The 23,285-nt window shown below is 37.3% G+C and overlaps 1 protein-coding gene and 1 long non-coding RNA gene across 8 annotated transcripts; one reads left to right on the top strand and one right to left on the bottom strand.

Moving 5' to 3' along the window:
- The first annotated feature begins 351 nt into the window (after positions 1–351).
- Positions 352–9,022, top strand: LOC117419117 (zinc finger and BTB domain-containing protein 1). 4 transcript variants are annotated; one of them, XM_058987464.1, is made up of 3 exons: positions 352–533; positions 6,307–6,370; positions 6,853–9,022. In XM_058987464.1, the coding sequence occupies exon 3, from the start codon at positions 6,876–6,878 to the stop codon at positions 8,937–8,939; it is 2,064 nt and encodes a 687-aa protein (XP_058843447.1). In that variant the 5' UTR covers positions 352–533; positions 6,307–6,370; positions 6,853–6,875; the 3' UTR covers positions 8,940–9,022. The 4 variants fall into 4 exon arrangements, with proteins under 4 accessions (XP_058843447.1, XP_033887795.3, XP_033887796.3 ...); XM_034031904.3 differs by having other exon boundaries at positions 352–660; XM_034031905.3 differs by lacking the exon at positions 6,307–6,370.
- Positions 9,023–14,662: 5,640 nt separating this feature from the next.
- LOC117422539 (uncharacterized) lies at positions 14,663–22,777 on the bottom strand. Of its 4 annotated transcripts, XR_009307389.1 has the most exons (7): positions 22,598–22,777; positions 21,481–21,508; positions 18,642–19,027; positions 16,508–16,565; positions 15,403–15,425; positions 15,211–15,237; positions 14,663–15,011 (listed from the first exon to the last, which is right to left on the bottom strand). It is a non-coding gene; the product is annotated as an uncharacterized LOC117422539 (long non-coding RNA). The 4 variants fall into 4 exon arrangements; XR_009307387.1 differs by lacking the exon at positions 21,481–21,508 and having other exon boundaries at positions 22,598–22,776; XR_004547635.3 differs by lacking the exons at positions 18,642–19,027; positions 21,481–21,508 and having other exon boundaries at positions 22,598–22,750.
- Between the last annotated feature and the right edge of the window lie 508 nt (positions 22,778–23,285).

Below are 23,285 nucleotides of genomic sequence, written 5' to 3'. Positions count from 1 at the left end.
CAATAAAAACGAGCTATATATGTGTCTTAAAAAGGTTGTTTTATGACAGCCTTGTAAATCTCAAGATGCATACTGGTTGAAAAGGTAGTGGCACCTTGAGAAGTAAAAAGAAACAGTTACAACACAGATTCATTAGCACCAACGTGAATTATAAAACCGCGGTTTCAATAATAATAAAAAATGCAGACATTGAGAAAAAAATGCAAAAGTTTCTGGCTACATTAAAAGCAGATGTATTAATGAGACTCACTGTGAATAAATTAGAAATGAGTTGCAAACACTGGATACTTTAGAGTAACGTTTTGTTTTATTAATTATTGCTACTTATTTGCTTGCAGTTGGATCACAAACACACACATGTGCATCTTTCTCAGGTTCCGGTGGGCTTGGGAGACCCGTTCTCGTTTGAGATCTCCAGGCTGCTGCAGGAGGGGTGGAATTGCGTGAGCAGGGCTGGTCTTCAGCAGCCTCAATGCGGTGATGTTTGCAGAACGCGGCTGTGCGGAAGTTCTTTCATCCGTGCTGCAGTAGGGGTTAGTCTTTCAGCAATTATTCTCGCCACAACTTTACCGTGGGATAAAACAAGAAGATTTAAAACTCTCACAAAACAGTGGCGTAGTTGGAATAATACTAATTTTACCTCAGCAACCATTTCGGTTGGTAAGTAGTACGTGGGATCACATCAGAAACATTATTCCTGTTTTTTTTTTGTTTTTTTTTTATGTACGTGAATGCGGGAAGTAGCGCGGGGGTGGCGATGCGTGAATCTCTAAACTGTCAGCATTTTCTATCTTTCTTTCATCCATTCGATAACTGCGTTTTATTTAGAGATCGAATTAGGATTTGTAACGTGAATTCTGAAAAAAAGAAAGGCTCAACACCATTATTAGCTGTACACTTTTAATGGCTTTTCAGTGCGGTATGATTGACAGCCACACAACCCGCATGATTCTAGAAATAGGCCAATAAATTGTGCGTAGGCGGGACAGCAACCCCACTTTTAAATTGACAGCTACCAGAAATAAAGTTTGAAATTAAGTTTTATATAATATATCGTTTTCACAGACAGTGGTATATATTGACAGTTGTGGCTGTTCACCGCTGCATGTATTTTTACTCTAGTGAAAGATTCAGTATGTAATTTTAGTAGTGGTACTTCTTAAATGAATGTGTTACAGTATCCGCTTTTTATATATAATTATATAAAATCAGGCGTGTTTCATTGAGTGGTTTGTTCCAGTTGGGCAGATTTAAGGCACACACATTTTATTAAAAAAAATAAACAAATCGAGTGCAACACACAAGCCCTGCCAATGCGACGTCTGAATATACAGGTATTGACTCATGTGTACTCTGCAAATATATATATATAACATAATCCCAAAGATGTTTCTCCGGCATTTGTGTACATTTTGGAAACTAGTAAGCAATGTGTTTCTATTGCAGATGGGATCAGTGTGCAGTATATTTATTTTGTATTTATTCTGACGTGTTACAGCAACACAAAGAGAAACGGTTATTGCACATTCTACAGTTCACTCTTTTCTAAATATGCTTGTGATGTGAAATGTACATTAAATTCAGTTTTGTTTCAGTATTCTATTGACAGATCTCGAATGCCAACGGGGTGTATAGAACATTTTTAAAAGGCGTGTTCTATAATGACCTGTCGTTATTTAAAGGCGTAGTGTCCCAAAAATGTTTTGTTGTATTTTTCTATTTTTTAAATGGGTTTGCCGTTTAGTAGGGTTTACTTGTGTTAAGGCCGTTACGCAAACATAACCTGGAAGGTGAATTTAAGTTTTTATTCATATAACCACAGCAGAGCTTGAAGATTTTTTATAATCTCCTGCTGCTGCACGTAGGGGGTGCGTGGCTTTGTGACGCCAGTGACCTTACTGGTACGCACCGACAGTTTTTTATGACGATATGTCTCAAAACACAATGCCCAGTCAATCGCACCATCGTAATGAATCCATCTGTACCACTGAATCACAGAGAAATGAGAAATTATGATGCAGGGCGCCAGACTGCGGTTAAAATGGTTACAAATGCAACAACAAAAAATACTTTTGACTACTGTTTTTAGGCGTTAGGCACAAAAATGCTGCATCTCCCTTTAAAAGCAAGGTCGTGTTCTTATAACGCAGATTTCCGCAATTCTCCACAGCTGCGCGTTCTTCGAGGACTGCTGCGTGACGTCACTAAGTTCCACCCGCTGAAATCTGTGCAGATTCTGCATAGCACAGCTCTGCTCTGAAAAGATGCTGCGGGAGGTGGGCTGCGGCTGTGAACCAAAGAGACGGTGCAGAGATCATGAGTGACCTGCCAATCGTAATTCAAATAGCTACTAAAACTACTACTGCCCCCTTGTTAGTGGAGGGGAACGACCTGTTATCTTTATGCAAAGAACGGTGAACAGCCTTGTCAACTCTGTATTAAATAAATGGTAACACTTTAAAATAAGTGTCTGTTCGTATGTAATTCATAATGAATTGCAGACACGGAATTAAATTATTAGAATTAGACGTGTATTCATCATGAATTACAGACACTTATTTTAAAGTGTTACCCACATAAATAAACGAATTAATGAATATAAAATAGTAAAAATGTAATTACGTTTAATTATATACATGAATCAAATAGAATAAGTCATTAATTGTGCAACTAAAGTAAAATTGGTGATGTTGCTGGTAAGTTTCCCAAAGGTTTGGAGAAGGCGTTACTTGAGAAATAAATAATAATAGTAGCAACGTGACGTCAAACAGAGAGCAGCCACGAACAGCAAGCTCTGGGAAGGCGTTTCTCTAGTAGCAGCGTGTGACGTAAAACAAAGAGCAGCAAGCGCTGCCAGCTCTGGGATACACGAACACCACCCAAGTGTCAGTATTTACGAATGTGACATGACGTCGGTCTGTATTAAAAAAAAAAAAAAAAAAATCACATGTTTTAAGAAACTTAAGTGTGAGAAGGACGGTAACAATTTGATCGAATAAAAATGCCTGTAAATTCAGAGGTATATTAACACCAGCAGAATACGGAACCCCAGTATCTTGCAACAGTTGTGATGGTGACCAAACTTGTGTGAGTTATTGTGTAAAAAAGTAGATTAAAATGAACAGTTGCATTTAAGAAACGTAGAACAAGAACAGCAACAAATAAAAATACACTTAAGGTTTGTGTATTGCAGAGCTGTCTGTGTTACATGTTGTTAGATCAGGACTTCAGTTCACTAACATTGAGCATGGGAGCTGCAGCATGCTATTTCCCATATTAAAGCTACACAATTAAAGGTGTGGTCACCAATTCCATACACAACACTTACAAAATATAAAAAATATAAACATGCAGAGTTCATTGCAGTCATCAGCTGTATAAATTAACCATTCAGCACAATGAGGCAACAAACAAGTTAGTACAGACACAACAAACCTGTTTGTAATGGGGCAGGTCTTGGTTTTACAACAGCAGTTTAAGATTGCACATAGTTACGTGTGCTCTTGCTGGTCCCTGCTGGAAACACTGGTACTTGAGATGAAAAGGTTGAAAACCACTGGTCTAGTCGATTATACTTAACCTTTGACCCATATTTGACTCCTGTACACCCTGAGAACACTTTCAAACACAAAAGGTCTTGTTTTCAATCACTTGACAACACCCACAATTCATGGTTTTTAGGCACTTTTAACAAATCTGTCTCTGTGAAGATTTACAATCATCCTTCACCAACGGGAGCACCAAATAAGCGAGCGAGCGGGGAATAACCTAGTCAAATAACATTGGTATCATTTTAAAGCTTATTTTAAGGGCTGTAAATATCTGGGTTTTTTAAATTCTTTAGTAGCAATGGTTTTTGTCAGTCGGGTAGTTTGCACCAGTGGAATTAGTTTTCATGAAAAGCACTGTACTGTCTCCAGTAATTGCTGTACTTGTGGTAGTACAGTAGCAGACATGGCATTTGCTTACTGTGCACTGGAATGGAGTGGGACCAGGGAAGGGAGGAACACACCGCATTTTGCATGCATTTCGGTTTGATGATTACTCATCCTCTCTTGTGACAGTGTAAATGCTTCTCCCAGCCCTAATGTAAGAGTTAGTATTACAGTACATCAGGAAGGGTTTCAGCAGATATGCTTCGTTTGTTTGTTTGTGTTCAAATGGCTTTTTGAAAAAAGGGGGGGGAGGGGAGCGTTAATATGTGCAGCATTTTATAAAGAATAATTTGTTTATTAAACTGATGTGTAAAATGCTGTGATCATAATATATATATATATATATATATATATATATATATATATATATATATATATATATATATATATATATATATATATATATATATACAGTACTGTGCAAAAGTTTTAGGCAGGTGTGAAAAAATGCTGTAAAGTAAGAATGCTTTCAAAAATAGACATGTTAATAGTTTATATTTATCAATTAACAAAATGCAAAGTGGGTGAACAGAAGAAAAATCTACATCAAATCAATATTTGGTGTGACCACCCTTTGCCTTCAAAACAGCGTCAATTCTTCTAGGTACACTTGCACACAGTTTTTGAAGGAACTCGGCAGGTAGGTTGGCCCAAACATCTTGGAGAACTAACCACAGTTCTTCTGTGGATTTAGGCAGCCTCAGTTGCTTCTCTCTCTTCATGTAATCCCAGACAGACTCGATGATGTTGAGATCAGGGCTCTGTCCAGGACTCCTTGTTCTTCTTTACGCTGAAGATAGTTCTTAATGACTTTCGCTGTATGTTTGGGGTCGTTGTCATGCTGCAGAATAAATTTGGGGTCAATCAGATGCCTCCCTGATGGTATTGCATGATGGATAAGTATCTGCCTGAACTTCTCAGCATTGAGGAGACCATTAATTCTGACCAAATCCCCAACTCCATTTGCAGAAATGCAGCCCCAAACTTGCAAGGAACCTCCACCATGCTTCACTGTTGCCTGCAGACACTCATTTGTGTACCGCTCTCCAGCCCTTTGGCGAACAAACTGCCTTCTGCTACAGCCAAATATTTCAAATTTTGACTCATCAGTCCAGAGCACCTGCTGCCATTTTTCTGCACCCCAGTTCCTGTGTTTTCGTGCATAGTTGAGTCGCTTGGCCTTGTTTCCACGTCGGAGGTATGGCTTTTTGGCCGCAAGTCTTCCATGAAGGCCACTTCTGACCAGACTTCTCCGGACAGTAGATGGGTGTACCAGGGTCCCACTGTTTTCTGCCAATTCTGAGCTGATGGCACTGCTGGACATCTTCCGATTGCGAAGGGAAGTAAGCATGATGTGTCTTTCATCTGCTGCAGTAAGTTTCCTTGGCCGACCACTGCGTCTACGGTCCTCAATGTTGCCCGTTTCTTTGTGCTTCTTCAAAAGAGCTTGGACAGCACATCTGGAAACCCCTGTCTGCCTTGAAATTTCTGCCTGGGAGAGACCTTGCTGATGCAGTATAACTACCTTGTGTCTTGTTGCTGTGCTCAGTCTTGCCATGGTGTATGACTTTTGACAGTAAACTGTCTTCAGCAACCTCACCTTGTTAGCTGAGTTTGGCTGTTCCTCACCCAGTTTTATTCCTCCTACACAGCTGTTTCTGTTTCAGTTAATGATTGTGTTTCAACCTACATATTGAATTGATGATCATTAGCACCTGTTTGGTATAATTGTTTAATCATACACCTGACTATATGCCTACAAAATCCCTGACTTTGTGCAAGTGTACCTAGAAGAATTGATGCTGTTTTGAAGGCAAAGGGTGGTCACACCAAATATGGATTTGATTTAGATTTTTCTTCTGTTCACTCACTTTGCATTTAGTTAATTGATAAATATAATCTATTAACATGTCTATTTTTGAAAGCATTCTTACTTTACAGAATTTTTTCACACCTGCCTAAAACTTTTGCACAATACTGTATATATACACACATATATATATATTTGGTTCAGTAGACGCACAAGTAGTTTCTTGAAGTGGATTTCAGTAACTCAATTTTTTACATTTTATTAATTTATAATGATATACTTTTATGTATAAAGGTTATGAAAACCAACATATCTAATAGTATTTAAAATGCCTAAGTATGGGGAGAAATGTGGATTTTTTTCATTCCAATATTCTTTATTTGTGTGATTCTAGTAAATAGCTGAAAACGCTTGTATGACCTTTACTAAACAAATGAGAGGAAAACTTCTTTACAGTAGAATTGGTTTAATTTATTCAGACTGTTACACAAGGGCTTGAACTTCTCAGTGAATATGTATGGTGAGTGTCTAAAATACCCTAATACATTACTCACCTTTCAGAGTCAACTCAGCTTCTTCATGAAAGCTTGTCCAACAAGCTGTAGAGGCCTTGGTGCTTAATGAGGTGAGACTTTTGGTCTTTCTATCTGACCAGCAGCAAAAAGTGTGTCTGAATGAAGCTGAGAGCTTGTGATTTGGATGTCAATTATGTACAACTTGCCAATTTTATAGGTACAATTACAGTTCTCCAATAAGCACCTAGGGGGTGAATCAGAAAGACTTACAGGACCAAATCACTACAGGTCTTTCTGTTTGTAAGTTAGACCTGAGCCCTGCTAAACATCTTAGTAATGAACTATGCAGATGAGACAGGTTGTAACATGTGATTGATATCAGACTTGCAGGCTCTCAGATTCCACCCACTCAGTCAGGCTCAGTTTAATGAAGATTATCAAATTGAAACTTGAAACATTTTCACATTTTTGTGGTATACAGTTCAAGCAATACGAGTTCAAAAATGTTAACATTTTGCAAAATACAACTTTTTTCTATTGTATCAAGACTAAAGCAAATATTTGTTATTTTTGTTTGTTTTCTCTCTCTTAGGATACATCCTCTCACTATACACAATGCCCAGGCCCAGCCACAGTGACCATGTCCTTCAGCAGCTGAATAACCAGAGAGAATGGGGCTTCCTGTGTGACTGCTGTATTGCCATTGGAGACATTTACTTCCGGGCACACAGGGCGGTCCTGGCAGCCTGCAGTTCCTATTTCCGAATGATGTTTATCAAAGACCAGCCGGTTACAGCCCGTCTGAATCTCAGCAACTTGCAGATTAGTGCAGAATGTTTCGATCTCATTCTTCAGCTTATGTACCTTGGGAGAATCTCTTTGGGCCCGTACGAGTTTGAGGAACTCAAAGCTGCTATGGTTTATTTGCAGATGTATTATATTCCAGAATCTTTGGAGGACCTTAAAGATGTCAGTCGTACAAATCTGACTCCTTCTTTGAGTAGCAGTAAAATGATATTCGGCGTCCGTATGTATGAGCAGAAGACCGGCAGCGTTGTAGAAGCTGAAAGGTTGCAGCAAGCCACCAGCTCAACACCAGCTGTGCAAAGTAGTAGTAGTAGTAGTAGCAGCAGCAGCAACAGGCAGCCTGACGATATCCTGGTGTCTCATGTTATGTCTAATGTAGACACTGTTTCTGAACAGCCATGTGACCTGCGCAAGAAACCCTGCAGTAAAGTTTCACACATTAAAGAGCGCCCACGTTTTGGAAGAACGTACACCTGCGATGATTGTGGGTTTGTGTTCAGCTGTGAAAAACTATTAATTGAACATATCCTGACCTGCACTAACAGAAAGGCATTTCAGGCACCCAAACAGAGCGCTGGAAGAGACAACGGATTTAGTAAGACTGAAAGCTCTGTCTCAGAGTCATCAGAGGACCAGAACGACATTTGTAAAATGGACACAGACTGGCCGGAGCAGAAATTGGATACCGAAAGCTTTAATAACGAAACTGTGATCAAAACAGTGGGGGTAGACTGTAAACAGCCTGCAACAAGGAATGCCACCATTATCAAAATTGAGCCAGAGGAAAGTTCTGCTTTAGAGCTAAACGGCATTAAAGTGGTCCAGGTTAGCGATAACAGTGTGGACAATTGTGTTCTGAGCGATGTATATGAGGACAGGGTGAGAGAGTCAGTTTTTCATGTTAAGGATGATGAAGCAGCCATGTCTGGGAAGGAGAACAGTAAGGGTTCTTTCGAGATTCATTTGGGAAAACGAGACAATAAAGGCACTTTAACCAAAGCCATAAAAGAGGAAAGGCTGGACACTGTGTATATCACTTGCGAGCTATGTGGGATATCTTTAACAGAGGAAGACCAGTCTTCCCATTATATATCGAGTCATATGGGACATATTTGTGCTTGCGGTAAGTGTGGCCAAATATTAATCAAAGGCCAGCAGTTACAAGAACACGCACAGAGATGTGGGGAAACAACTGATTTGGAAACTGACGGTATAGGAGATGAGTCAGTCGACGAGGAGAAACAGTTATTGGACGAAGGCCTATCAGAAAGCGACGTACAGTTCGAGAGTGACGTCGCCAGGTCTTGCCAGATGTACAAGGACGCTTGTTTCACCTTCCGTTGCCCACACTGCAGTCTGCGTTTCGAGAACGAGAAGTTAGTAGTAGACCACATGGCCAAGTGCGCAAAGCAAAACATGTTCAAAAGCACCTTGGCAGAGCAAAGGGAACAAGACCACAGGCGGAAGCATTTCTGCAGCATCTGTGGGAAGGGGTTTTACCAGCGCTGTCACCTTCGGGAACACTATACAGTTCACACCAAGCAGAAGCAGTTCTCCTGCGTGACATGTGGGAAGCAGTTCCTACGAGAGCGGCAGCTGCGGCTGCACAACGATATGCACAAAGGCATGGCCAGGTACATTTGCCCTGTCTGCGATCAGGGGACTTTTCTTAAGCATGATCACGTGCGACACATGATCTCCCACCTGTCTGCCGGGGAGACTATATGCCAGGTGTGCTTCCAGATATTCTCCAACAGTGATCAACTAGAGCAGCACATGGATGTGCATTTGTACATTTGTGGGGTTTGTGGGGAGAAGTTCAGATTGAGGAAAGACATGAGAATCCACTATAACTCTAAACACAAATTATGATAGAGAAAGAGTCATGTGTTGTATGTAGAAGCCATAGATGTGAAAAGATAATCCTAAAAAATACACCAAAAAATATATATATATTAGGCATATTATAATATGGAGAGGATCTTTGGATTCATGACATTTAAGTAGAGGGTTTTGTGCCAGAAGCTTTGATATAGTTCTAAAATGTAACATTTCAGTCTTCACAAATGATGGAAACAAGAAATGATTTATAGCAAGACTAGAGGTGGTGATTGCATCGCCCATTTTTCCATACTTACCCCCAGACCCCTTACTTACCTTGGTATCTCTGAATAGAGAATCATCTCTTTAAAACGTATGCAAAAGATTTTAATGAACAATTCATCTCACAAGTATAATAGTACCCTAAATTGTTCCAACTGGGGATGGCGAGCTGGTTGCCGGATAACTTTTACTTCGGCTACTTGCTCACTAAATATCTATGTATCCCTGAATAGATAATCTCCTCTTTAAAAATATTCAAAATATTTTAATAAGCAGTCTGTGTTACCCTAAATATGATCTACGTGTATAATGTCTTGATCAATAGACTGTTGAGTAAGTAAAGGGTCTGAGTGAGGAAGAATGGGCAATACAATTGCCACCCCCAGTCGTTCTGTAAATAATTTGTTGTTTCCATAATTTGTGTCTGTACTGTATATAATACTATATATTCATTTGTGATGTGCTCACTTTTACAGTTATTTAATATTTTGTCCCTGTGGGAAATGTGTATATGGTGCTGGTGAGATGATAAGAATGTAAACAGAACACTTGTATGATATTGAAATTGGTGAATGCATATGTAGCCCTCTGACACTGTAGAATCAAACTGCTTTGATTGATATTTCACAGGCATAGTAGTAGGATTTATTGCACATCCCTAGTAGGGAAAAAAGTACACAATATTTTGTATTTAAATGTGCAGTCTAATACTTGGTACAGGTCAAAAAATAGAAAATATTTCACATACTTTGATGTTTAAGCTGTTAAATTTCTTTGAAACAAACTTAATTAATATTTAAATTCATATAAGGAAACTACAGTGATCTAAAGAAGATAAACATAATAAACTCCCCTTAGGGAAGTCCAAACAAATTTTCTGCTGTTGAGCTGCATTTGCTTTAGTGTTTTTTGGTAACTTTTTATTTTAAAAATTAGAAAGGAAATATACTTGTAGCTATTTCCTCAAAACAGCTTGTCTGAATTATAAAACAATCTTTACATTGTTGTCAAATATATTTTGTGAGGCCCTACTGGTACATTTACTTGTGAAATAATGTTGTCTAAATCCTAAAATTCTAGTTGATGCAAAACTTTTGGCTATAGCTGTACGTATGCAAGCCAACGCAGCACTTGTTTATTACAGTTGTCATTATTTTTCCTGTTTATAGAATTATTTTAAGAGTGCCAATGAGATGCAAGCTCTTTGTTCTCAAGGATATATTTGGGTGGCAACAGCACAGACAGGGACATGTTACAGCAAAAGGAGAAGATATAGACCACAATATTCTGGTTTATTATACAGTATGTCTGAGGAGGATTTCTCTTTTTTATAAATAGTAGTTTTATTTTTCTGGGTTGGTTGTTTACACTTCATATCAAATATATACTAAATTGTATTTTAGTGATGTATACAGAGATGTATTTATGTTATGAAACCAAATGACGTTAGACGATATTGGTCATTGGGGAGATTCTTGTGATCATGGGCAAAAGATTGTTTCCAATAAGGCCTTAAGAGCTGTAGACAAGCGTCAATAATTATTTTCTATGAAGGCCATAATGTCAACTATTAAATGTGACGTTGAAGCCTGCTAAAGAGGTCAAATAAATGAATATTGTAGTTGAATGTCATCCCACTTAATAACCAAACAAAACAAATGTCCTCATTAACAAAAACAACTTTATCACAGGTTCCTTGTCATTTTGCTGTGAATTTATTTTGCTTATGTCTAGTTTTGTAAATGGAATCATTATTAAAAAATGGAGTAAAGTAAGTGAATCTGTAGCGTGGGGGCCGGATGAATGAGCTTCATCAAAGTTAAAATAAAGACTCAGAAAAAAATAAAAACACTTGCAAGAAAGTTGTTGTGCAAGGAAACAACCTAGCAGTGCTAATAACCAATGCTTTAAATTCTGTTCTTTTCTTAACCTCAACGCTGGACCCCCTTTCATTGTGATGAAAGTCTTTTAGTGATAATGTTGCTGGTGTTGAAATGTGTGTCGGTGACAGTATAGCTGTAGATACAATATTAGTAACAGGAAAAAACTAGACTACCATGACCTAAGTCCACTGTGTGCACATGTAAAAAAATATATATAAGCTTTCACATACAGTCTCCCCACATTTTGATAATCGTTCTTTTCATCATAATAACTGGCCTCTGCATACCCTGAGGTTTAAGGCAGTTAATAACTTGGAACTAATTAAGGTCCTTTGCAAGTATTAAAGTAAGACAAGCCATTCTCTTGATATGCAAAACTGTGATATACTATGTATGTATGCCCACCTCCTCTATGTCTCCCAGCAAGGATATACGTAATTCTGGAAATAGCAAGATGTACAAATAATTATAAACATGGTTAGTACTGGTTTGTAAGTGTTACTGTACTTACAAACTCTTACAGAGGCTAGTAAGATATTCTGGACATGGCCCCCAAGAAAGACATATCCAGACCAGATTAAATTATTTATATTAATAAAAAAAAAAAACCAAAACTCTAAAAGAAAACTGCTTTGCAACTTTTAAACCATCTGTGCTTGTAGGTTTATTTGCTGTGGAAGCAGATTGAGAGTGACCAGCTAATTATTAGAACACTCAACTGTAATTTTTAATACTAGACCCACTAACCTTTTGAATGTTCTAAAAACTCACTATATATTGGAAGTTTCAAGGTGTTGCTATGCACTTACATAGTGTGGCCCAGTGGTTAAAGAAAAGGGTTTGTAACCAGGAGGTCCCTGGTTAAAATCCCACCTCAGCCACTGACTCATTGTGTGACCCTGAGCAAGTCTTGTGCTCCGTCTTTCGGGTGAGACGTAGTTGTAAGTGACTCTGCAGCTGACGCATAGTTCACCCACCCTAGTCTCTGTAAGTCGCCTTGGATAAAGGCGTCTGCTAAATAAACAAATAATAATAATAATAATATTACTGTAAATTATTGTGAAAATACAATTTGGTTGAAAAATGTCAATAAAGATTTCAGTTGAAAAGTGCCCTCAGTTTCCTGTTTATATATTTTTTACATTTTGTAATATCTATGCTGAAATCTAAAATACTTAATAAAGTGTAATCGATGCATGGCCCTGTACCAACGGGACACCACCCTCAAAGAAACTTCATACAGCACTGAAATGATAAGAGTAGCAGCCGTAAACAGCGGTACTGTACCACCACTGTGTATCTCTCCAAAATGGAGGATGTCATTCACCAAGAAGTATTGTATGTACCTGTGAAAATGCTACATTTGGATTTTCTAAAAACATTTTGGGATATTCGAGTCCCAATTTGCAACGAACGATGGCCATTTTATGTAGTTAATGCAAATTAAGGCTTCAAGTGCAGCTGCATAACATAAGGCCTTCTGAGGCCTTCAGTATTCATGTAATTATGTCAGACCAAGAACCCGGTACCTCTTACCGAAGTCGCAGCTGGTCAGAAACTTCAGACTGTTTTGTTGGTTTGTTTAATAAAATGGCAGCAAGTACTTGTACCAATAGGTTCAGTTGTGATAGGAAAAAGAGGTCACTGAAATTCAAGAAATGTAATTTAAAAATAAATGAAATGTTTTAGGTACAATGCTACAGATATTTCTTAGACAAGTGTCAAATGAATACGAATTCAGCGAAGGGCATATTGTCAGCTATGAGTTGACTTAAATATTTCAGGTTTTTATAGAAGTTTCACTTTTCAAGCCAGCTGTGAGCCAAAAACTTACCACATTTACTAATCTGTGCTACAGTTTTAGAATACTGTAAAATCTCGGGCTAAAACAGGATTTATTTGCAATTACCTGTGCTTTGTACTGTGATAAAGTTGCTTAGTACCATGCTCCATCGTGACTTTAATTTTATTGTTTACAGCAATGTTCTTCGACAGTGGTTTGCTATGTTGGGGACAACTGATGAAGGCCTAATTACTAATACATGGATAGCTTTAATATTGAAGGTGGCTTATATGGTTACCAATGGTGAGTGGTAAAAAAGTGCTCTTAATTGAAAGGTGGCCTTTTTACTAAGACCTTAAAGCAAGGTTATAATGTACTTGCAGTGGGGCAAATGGTCTGCTACCAATAATGAACCTCGATGGGTTAACATAAACTTTACCGATTCAAATGTCATTTTATTTTGTTTCACCACCTTTCCCTTACCTTTTTTATGAATTTCGAAATAATTTAGTGTGCTATGCTGCATGCTGGTAATTATGTGGCCTGTGGTTCTGTGTGTTGTATTGCTGCACCAGATACCCACCTTGTTGCTCCATTATTGCATTCCAACCCTTATTTTAACGAGTTTTAGCTTCATGGCCCCTACTCTCTGAAACTCTCTCCCAGCTTTAGTGTGTGTGCTCCCACAGTCGCTCGCTTCAAATCAACTCTCAAGACCCACTTATTCTCTCTTGCATTCAATGCTCTTTAAGCCTGATATCTGTTACTAACTGTTGTCTAAATTGCTATTTCCAGTTTTTCACTCCATCTTATTCGTATGATTCTATATGACACACGCATCCACAATGTTTAGAATTCACATCCTAGCCTTTTATTTAATGTCGTATGCCTGTATTTAATGTATTTGCATTGTTTTTTACTGTTTGTATTTAATGTATTGTGCTTTGTTCCTCACTATCTTGTAAAGCACTTTGTGATGGTGGTCCACTATGATAGGCGCTATATAAAATAAATATTGATTGATTGATATTGTGGCAGCTGGATGTAAACCAGGACGTTTAGTTAACTGGCTTTTATGTGTAGAATGAGGTTAAACTTATCCAAGAAGCAATGCATTCAAGAATTTTACACATGTCCAATAAGGATTTTTAATCATGTTATGTAGCCTTTCACCACCCCATTATGGAATGTGGAGACAATATCCTAACAGACCGACACCGCCACGTTTTTGAAGAGATAATTAATACCACTGAACTGTAAAATGAGCTGACAATTTTGAGATTATTACATTTCAAAGCATGCACTGTTGTTATGTGTTTTCTTGTATAGATATGTGTACGTTTGTATCTGCGAAAGCATGTGATGCTTATACAGTAACTTGTGAATGATATGTTGGCTTGATTTGAATATTTTATAACGGGGGAGAAAGTATGAAAGTACAATTGCAGATTGGTACAATAAGGCAACAACATCTACCCACTAATTAAGACAAAATCATTTCCACACATTGTTGTGATTTGCCATGTTTTATGCAGTTTTTATCTGCCACTGCTATTCAACAGTTACTGTAGGTGCTTTGAACACACTTGTCATGTTACAATAAATAGCCAATCCTCTTGAGTATGAATAGAGCATTCAGATTGGGATTGAGACTGGATTGGGAAGATTTACATGCTTTGTTCCTTCTTGAAGTAAGTAATGCCAGCGAGTCATTTTGTTAAATTACCAGCAGGTGGAGTGGAAATACATATCGCTATTTTAAAATGTGGTGCATAAATGCAAAAATGAAGACAGTCCTGCCAAAGGAAAAAAAAAAAACCTTCAAACCCACAGCAGATTTTTTTATTTTTAAGATAAGGATTTATGAAGTTTATTGTACCGTTACACCAGCCATAGTTAAATATTTATTATTTTTCTTTTTAAACATGCCATTTCCATTCAGTTTTGGTGACCAAAGTTGTGAAGTACTGAGAGGAGGCAGGTACAGAGAGTGCATTGTTGAGTGTAGGGGTGCAGTGGGGTGGTTTATTCCTGCTGTCTTCATTAGTCTTTGCAGCATCCTTTTCCCTTTCCATGTTCACTATGATCGTGTCCCCCTACCCCGTGCTCATGTTTGTGTTCACCACTCCCGTGTTTGTGCTCACCAGGCCCATGTCCGTGCTCTCCTTTTCCCTTCTATAAAAGCATAAAAATAGGGAATCAAGAATAATGCACACCCAGTACATAACAATGCCAGGGTAAAACAGGAATACATTAATGGCTGTATTTTCCAAGCATTTACTCCAGACTAAATAAACTATTTTGTTTTACTGTAGACAGCTATTGGTTTTTTTTCATGTCCTGTATTAGCAATACAGATAACAAAGAAAATTACCTTTTTTTCATGACTTTCCTCCTCCTTCTTTGAAGAAAAAAAAATAAGAACAGTTGTTAGCATTAAAGAAAAGAAGATGAGCCAAAGTCTGTGTAATGATGCAGTGAGACAGACACGATTAGATGCTTGTGACAAAAAAAAATAAAAAATAATAACAAACAATCTGCACAAAGATTTTTTAAATCGTCTTACTATTTGTTCCGCTTTTGGGAGTTCTGTAAATACAAAAGTGAGAGACGCAATTAACTTTCTTTAAAAAAAAAACAAAAAAACAACAACTAATATATTCAAGTACCTGTATGATACATATGTTTATTTACTTTTTAAATTAATCACCAAAATGGTCTTCAGTAGTCTGATAAGGATGCAGGCTTGTATAGCAATATTTACACATTATGCACAAGTGCACTACATCACAGTGGTTCTCTTTTCTGATAGTGACAGTAATATTTGAAACTAGGAGTTATAGACACCAGCAAGGAATCAAAATGAAAAAATATAGTATTTCTAAGTATAGTGTGCTGATTCCGAGCCACACTACCGATATAATGGGCGATCAACACACGTTGGAACCACATGATTGCCATTCACTTCATTCATAATCATTTTAAAACTTTTTGATGTGAATATAAGAGACTGGGAGGGTTGGGTCTCTCTCAGTGCTTGAAGCAGGTAACCTCACTTTAGAGGCTTAATGCAAGCCACAACACCTTGTGTTGTTTTAAGATTATCCACCATTTTCTGTAACAACTCTTGAGAGTTAGTGCTCATGGAGTGATGTTACAAGCAAAGTCTACATGGTACCAAACCTCTTTGGTATCCTGCTCCAAGGCATTTTTTGCATATATTCAATGTATAAAACATGTTTTTTATCCCAAAGACACTGCTCAGAAAAAATTACCTATGAAGTTCAAAAGAAACAGACTTTCTGAAAGTATGGGATCCAAACTGAGAGCTGTCTTTGCCCAGGGGTACCAGATATAATAGTAAAAAAAAATTGCTATAAGAAACATAATTTACAAATTTAGGTCAGTCGGCCCATCAATGCTCATCCAGTTCATAGTCGCGGATTGATCCAAAAACGTTGTCAAGTCTGTACTTAAACGTATGCCAATGATTTAGCATCAACAACGCGGTTATAACGTGTTCAAACCTGTATATGTGAGACCTACAGTACATAGCGAATGAAACCACGAATGAAACCGCACAACAACTAAGAGCTATGCATTTATTTAATTAGATCTACCCCTTTAAAAGTTCAGTGAGGCAAACTAAAATGACGGCAACTCACACCTACCTGGTGCGTCGCTCATTTTGACTTGCTAGTTGGGGTTTACAACAAATAAAGAAGTATTCTGCAGGGCAAGAGAAAGAGAAAAGGCATGTTTAAACTGTCAGTGTTAAATATCATTCAGACAAGGGCAGGCCAGGGGATATTTGTATGATAGATGTGCCACTCCAATACAAATTCCCCAAAACTGAAACAGAAGAGCAGTTCGGAGGTGTCTCCCAGTGTTTGGATTTTGCCTGCTAATATCCTGGAGCTGTTCTGTACTGCCACCAGTGCCACCAAGTTACTTTTAAAATTAAAGTTTCTTGAACAAAATTGCAACTAGATACAGTAACTTATTACTTTGAAAATAAATAGTTACATACTTCTCAGGCACAGTTCACATTTTACAGAGATCTTTTTCTTCAGTTTTGTCAGGCTGCAGCTCGAAATATTATTTGAACACCCAGCTATCAAACTCACTTGTTCCCTTCTCTGACACCATTTTCTAGCAAGATGATATGAAAAGCACATACATGTGACATGTAAGGTTTGACTTGCACTGTTGAAGCACTTTCTGATTTCCTTTTTTTTTTTTTGCAAATGTGACTTTTTCACATAAAATGTAATATGTTACCACATTTCATTGCCTGTATGAAAAAGTAACCATTACAGTACATTTTACTGAACAATAGAATCAGATTACAGTAATGCGTTACTCCCCAACACTGACTGCGACACAGTGGATGCAGGTTGGGCTGTTTTCAAGCATTCAGCAGTTATTGAATAACTAGTAGGACTGTATATACAGTGCCTAATCATATAGTGATTGTTCTGTTTACTGTTCCATTTTAACTCATCGATCATTTTTCTAGTGATTACGCAACAGTGGAAATAAAATAAATGTTAATACATTTCTTATAGTTGATACTGCATATATATATATATATATATATATATATATATATATATATATATATATCGATAGATAGATTGATAGATTAGATGTCTTTTACAGATGTCTTTTACATGGGGATGTTTGAGAGTTTGACATTTGTTTTCTTTCAGATGCATGCCACACCCAGATTTCAGGCAGCTGCATATGGTACAAACTCAGGGGTTCTCCTGAAGCATATGTTTTGTAATCATATATATTTCAAATATAAAAAGTGGTCTTTAGTTTTTGTAATGAAAGAGACCTTGTGATGTTCACATTCACTTTTTTTGCTGAAAATTATTTTGTGTTGTATTTGGTATACCATTTTGTGGTCCCACGGTGAGTTAAAACAGATATACGTCATTTTGATGGATATCCCTTGTTATTTTGTATTTCTTGCTGTATCTTGAGGGGTTTTGGTATATTGAATGTTTCATATGCTTTAAACCCTCAATAAACTTATAAGCTTATTTCAACTTATCTCAAGACAGCCTATGTAATGCGTTACTTTAATGGTTGCCTTTTCAGACATTTAAAAAATGTCTAATGCATGACATGGGAATCAGAAAGCGTTTCAACAGTGCAAGACAACCCATACTGTAACATGAACACGCTTTTCCTATCATGTTTCTAGAAAACGGCATCAGAGGAAGGAACAGGTGAGTTTTCATAGCTGGATCTTCAAAGAATAATTCAAGCTACAGCCAGAATTAAATGTGTCTGTAAAATGTAAACTGTGCCTAAAAAGTAACTATTTGTAACTGTAACTAGTTCCAATTGTGTTCCAGTAACTTGTAACTGTAACAGATTACTTTTTAAAAGTAACTTCCCCAATACTGTTTCTTACTGGATACCCAGCTGGGATTTAAAACCCTAGCACAAGTTTACACAAGTGTAGAGAAGAGAACAAACACTAAATTCAAACTGTCCAATTTATCAACACTTTGATAAACAATACTGTCTCTTAAATCAACATGACCAATTGACCAGGAAAAAAAACAGTGCTGTTCATTGCTGGAGTTCACACATTTCGAACCCATACCCAATCACAAACTCTAATTTCAGATTAGTATTACAAAATTATATTTGTAGTTATAGAACAGTTGAGTTGCATGCAAAAAACTTCAGGCTACAAATTGACAATACATTCTTATCATGTAAAAAATACAACAAAAAAAAAATCCTAACAACAGTGGCTGAAGTGCTATGAGATAGATGTCTTACCTGTTCCTGAAAACTGGTTAGATTTAGTTTGTGCCAGGTTTCTCTCTTGTATTTATACATGTCGCAGAGCATCTGAAGAGTTGTTGTGGAATTTGAATAGCCCTCCCCTTGGGTAAACGTGTCACTAGCAAAATCAATTAGGCGGTGCAATACAGTTTTTGAACCCTGCCTGCAATACAATGTTCTTCCTCCAAAGCATTGTGGCATGTATCTCACAAGTTGAGTATGAGGGTTTTTTTTTCTTTGCTAGTAAAGTTTCTCATTCTTTCTGTGGGTGGTGCTGATGTCCTAAAATGAACCTCAGTTGTGGGAGACAGCGCTTGTTCCCAGAGGGTCTGTCAAAGAGGGAGGCCGCCCGCTGGTCACAAGGCAGTGAGATATTTAGCCTGAGAAGCAAGGGGACCAGTTGGGAGAAACAGAGCATATGCTGTGGTTACAATTGTCAAGCAGTCTTGAGTGTTCAGCTGCTAATCAAAACCCATAAAACCATTTGCAAATGTGACCACAATTTTCATCATTTTCTGTAATTGAGAAATGTTGCTCTTTGAAGCAGTATATCTCTGACCATTTTGGAACACGTTCTCAAACTCCAGTAAACACTTTTAACACCAGCAGGATCTTGAGTAGATAAAAAAGCGGACATGCGATGGTTCTAAGAGAATAAACAAAGAACAATGTCTGATGGAAAGTTAAATCATATGCCAGCAAGGGATATAATCACAAGTGTTTTACATCTTTACTCCAAAAGTAATATTTTTGCATTATGCAGTCATGTTTTCTTTTTATCCTATAATACAGTACATTTGCACATATTCTTAAGAATTAAGCTCTCCTCACACTGTGACATGAGCAAGCAAAAAATTAAATGGAATATAAGGAAAAATAAATAGAATACATTAATATCAATGCCCTTATAAAAGTTTCCCGTAGTAAAAGCACAGCAAAGTGTAATAATGCATAATGAAAGCATGGTAAAGCATAGACAGGTATGATAAAGCAAAGTAATAAACTTGGCAAACTGCAAGGTTACCATGCACATTTACTGTGGCAAACTGGCTTTTGAATGTTAACAAACACAAGAGTTCAAGTCACTGGTATGTCAAAGTGCTAATGCTTTCCTAAAAGCACAGCTCACTTCTGTTTTTTTGGTGTTTTTCAATAAGCGGTTTGTTTTCTAAATTCACTTTCAGAGCAGCATGGCAAGGATGAAAAGTTTACCACAGAGGTCATTATTCATTTTTTATCACATGCAGTTCAAATGATTGAGGATGAGTACAGTAACTCGTTCTAAAAACTAGACAAACAATGTTTTGTGGAAGCCTGGCACGGCATATTCAAAGATATTCAAACTCAGTCGATATACTTCAAAGAAACACATTTTAAAAGTGGGTTTGCTTATTTACATTTTTTGTGTATTATAAAGCTATATTTGTGTAAAAAGTACATAACATCATGAAACAGGTTATAAGTTTACTTTAAAAAAAAAAAAACCATAGTAATGCATAGAGCAGCATGGTATAAATGCTGTAAAGCATAACCAGGAAAGTACTGCATGGTTAAGTATGTAACAAGCTATGTTACACAGCTGTCAACCTCCTCATAAAGAATCGTTTTTTTGTTCTTTTCTGAAAATGTAGACATTACAATAAATAATAAGTTATCATTGTACATCATGTGTAGGGTGCCTCTTACTGCAGCAAAGGAGTCCTTTTGTGCAGTTGGAAGGAGAGGACAGCAAATCGAAGCTGGTACTGGACAGGAACATTTTATTTTTTCACTTTTTAATTGAGTTGTATTTTCTATGCACTGATACAAGATAAGATGTACAAGAATTTTGACACCTTAATGGTGATTGGTTGATTTCTCATATGCGATTTATAAACTGCAATATATAGACATATGGGCATTGAAAGTTACGGTCATTTTTTGGTACCAAGTGACATTTACAAGAGATGCACCAGCCAGTTGTACGGTACACAGTAGTCATGTTAAAAAACAAAAATCTGTGGCTTATGTAAAGGTTCACATTTGCTAAATAGTGCAGTTTAACAGCATGCATATTAGATGGTGGGTTAAAACCAATTTGAACAAATAGCTCCCCTTTCACTAAGCTTTAACTCAGGAGTAATTTGAATGTTTTTTTTCAAAACCTGCTTTTATGATTAAAATCAGTAAAGGCTGATCATCATGAAACAACCATTGACTGGTGTTTAAGAAGGCTAGAGTCTTCGACAGTTTCTTTATTAATGAAGTTTTTAAATAGTACATGAGTTAAATATTTGTGAAAATGGTATTGCTATGTCCCTGCTTGATGATAGCACCAGTGCCCTGTAGTATGTTTTGCATTTAGGTGAAGCTGCACCATGCAGCCTTCATCTCCCAGTTAGATGATCTACATTTTAATGCGTGCCTGTCCCTGTCCTGGGTTCACCTGGCAATGTCATCCACCATTGAAGTATGAGCAAAATATTTTAACTTCTCTCTACAGTGCATCCTCTGACCAACGTCATCTTTTTTTAATGAGGTCTCAAGATAGGGGATAATTAAATAGTGCTGCTGTTTTCATCATTTGGTCACTTACAGTAGCCATTCAAAGATGTTCTTTCTATTATTATTATTATTATAAGTCTTATTTGTATTCATATTTTATGTGCTATGGATTTTTTAAATCTAAAACCATCTGTAAGAGTAATTGTCTTCATCTGAAAAAAGATGGACTGAAGAACAGCGGTCAAGTTCAGTTTAGTGGTAAAAGAAAAAGATAGAGCAAAACAAGGTACACAGCATCTACTCATACAGTTCAAACACATGCGTCAACAAGAATGCACACATCACTTACCATGAAAATCTTAATCCTCTGAGACAAACTATAAGAGAATGACCCTTTACTCATTCCATTGAATGATGAAAAAACTACAGCAGGTGTTTCCACATCCTCATATCTTGGCTTATAAAGTTTGGCAAAAACACATCAGCAACAATATGCTATTTAGGGCTCTTTTACCAAGTCTCTAAATATTATTTGCATGATTCACTGTGCCAGGTGCCCCAGGTCTTTATATATTGGAGGAACTAGACAAGCACTGAGAAAACAATTCAACGTGATCATTTTACAGACACTAACTAGGTGGAGTTCTCTTTTCATGTTCCAGCCTTGAATTTCAGATCTAACTGATAACCCAATTTTAGGGCTTTCCATCCCACTGTGGTATGTAAACTGCAATGATTTCACTCATAAAGACAAGACGGTCAAGCTCCTTTCTGCATGTGCTTTCATTAATCTTAGTACCAGTATGAATTTATCTTTCAGGATAAATAACTCGATCCCATCACTCCCTAGTGTGCCTCAAGAATAATCATTTAAAGATGGACAGGCAGGTTGTTAACTATGGATTATTATTATTTTTTAAGTGCTTTGCTGCAGTTAACCACGTGGTAGCTTTTAATTTTGAGTGTCATAAATAAGTATTTAATTAATATGCAATTAACCATTTTCTGAAGTGTAGTTACATGGTTGACCATACTTTCTCTATCTGTGATTTGCTGTGCTTGAACATAGTACGCCACAGTATAACGCCACAGTATAACGTATAAGGTCATTCCTGTATTAAATCCTGTCTAAATATGATTTTGCAGAATTAAGTTGAGATTTAGAATGAATCACTTAAGAAAAATGACAACATTATTGAAATGAAACCAGTGTTTCTGACAAGTGGACTAACATTTCAAATCTATCCAATGAACTGGAGGACAGCAGAGAGCCTCTTATAAGAAAGCAGCATTGTTCTGTTAACAATGCCCAAGAGCCTTGTGACAAAAGTGCTGTCTCTACAGAATGCAGTCTGTGAACTAAATAAAGCTGTCAAGAGAAACGCCTACACGACCCCCCCCCCCCCCCGATTGGGTTCGGGACAATGGCATATTGTAAATGGAAGGGCATGAAACGGTGCAGTTACCTTCAGTTACCTTTCAAAACACAGTTCAAATCTTCATTCAGCCTCCTGGTCTGTGTATAATTGTTGGGAGTGATTGAAAGTGTTTTCTTCTCAGTTTCTGTTTGCTTGTTGGAATTGTGAGAGATAATTCTCCTCTGGATATGTCCTCATCATACTATATAACTTCTTATTGTGAAGTCAGTGAAGAATCTGGTGATGTTGCTGTAGAGTCACTCCCACCTGCCTTGTGACTGTTGGCATAGCGACCAAAAATATTTACAGATAGAAATAGATCCTCCATAATCTTTCTAGGGGCAAGTGGCCTATCAGGGCTTACACTGAAAAAGGGGCCTCAGCTTTCCAATTCACACAATTCAATATACTGGGACACATGGCTTTTATACAAACATGTCTTATGTGTGTTAACAGTAAAGTGTATTTTATGAAGCAACAAAAAAATGGCAGACGTCATTAGAAAATGCTTACTGAACTAGAGCTGTGGCAAAAGTGAATGACAGGGGCTGTTTATATCATTAGACCCTACCTCAGAGTTTCAGGTCTCTTGTTTCTTTACTCACATGTTTTTTAAATGGCACCCCATAATGCAATTTTTTTCAGCTGCAAACAAAGATTGATCAAGCGCCACCTTGTGGAAAAGGGATGTTAAGACCTGTTTTTTAAAAGTGTAACACATCAGTAACTGCGTGTT

The sequence above is a fragment of the Acipenser ruthenus genome, chromosome 15, assembly GCF_902713425.1.
Source record: "Acipenser ruthenus chromosome 15, fAciRut3.2 maternal haplotype, whole genome shotgun sequence".
In the NCBI taxonomy this organism is placed as follows: domain Eukaryota; kingdom Metazoa; phylum Chordata; class Actinopteri; order Acipenseriformes; family Acipenseridae; genus Acipenser; species Acipenser ruthenus.
This window is presented reverse-complemented; position numbering and strand designations above follow the sequence as displayed.

Coding starts and splice junctions, on each gene's coding strand:
- LOC117419117 (XM_034031905.3), top strand. CDS start 6,876: ATGCCCAGGCCCAGCCACAGTGACCATGTCCTTCAGCAGCTGAATAAC.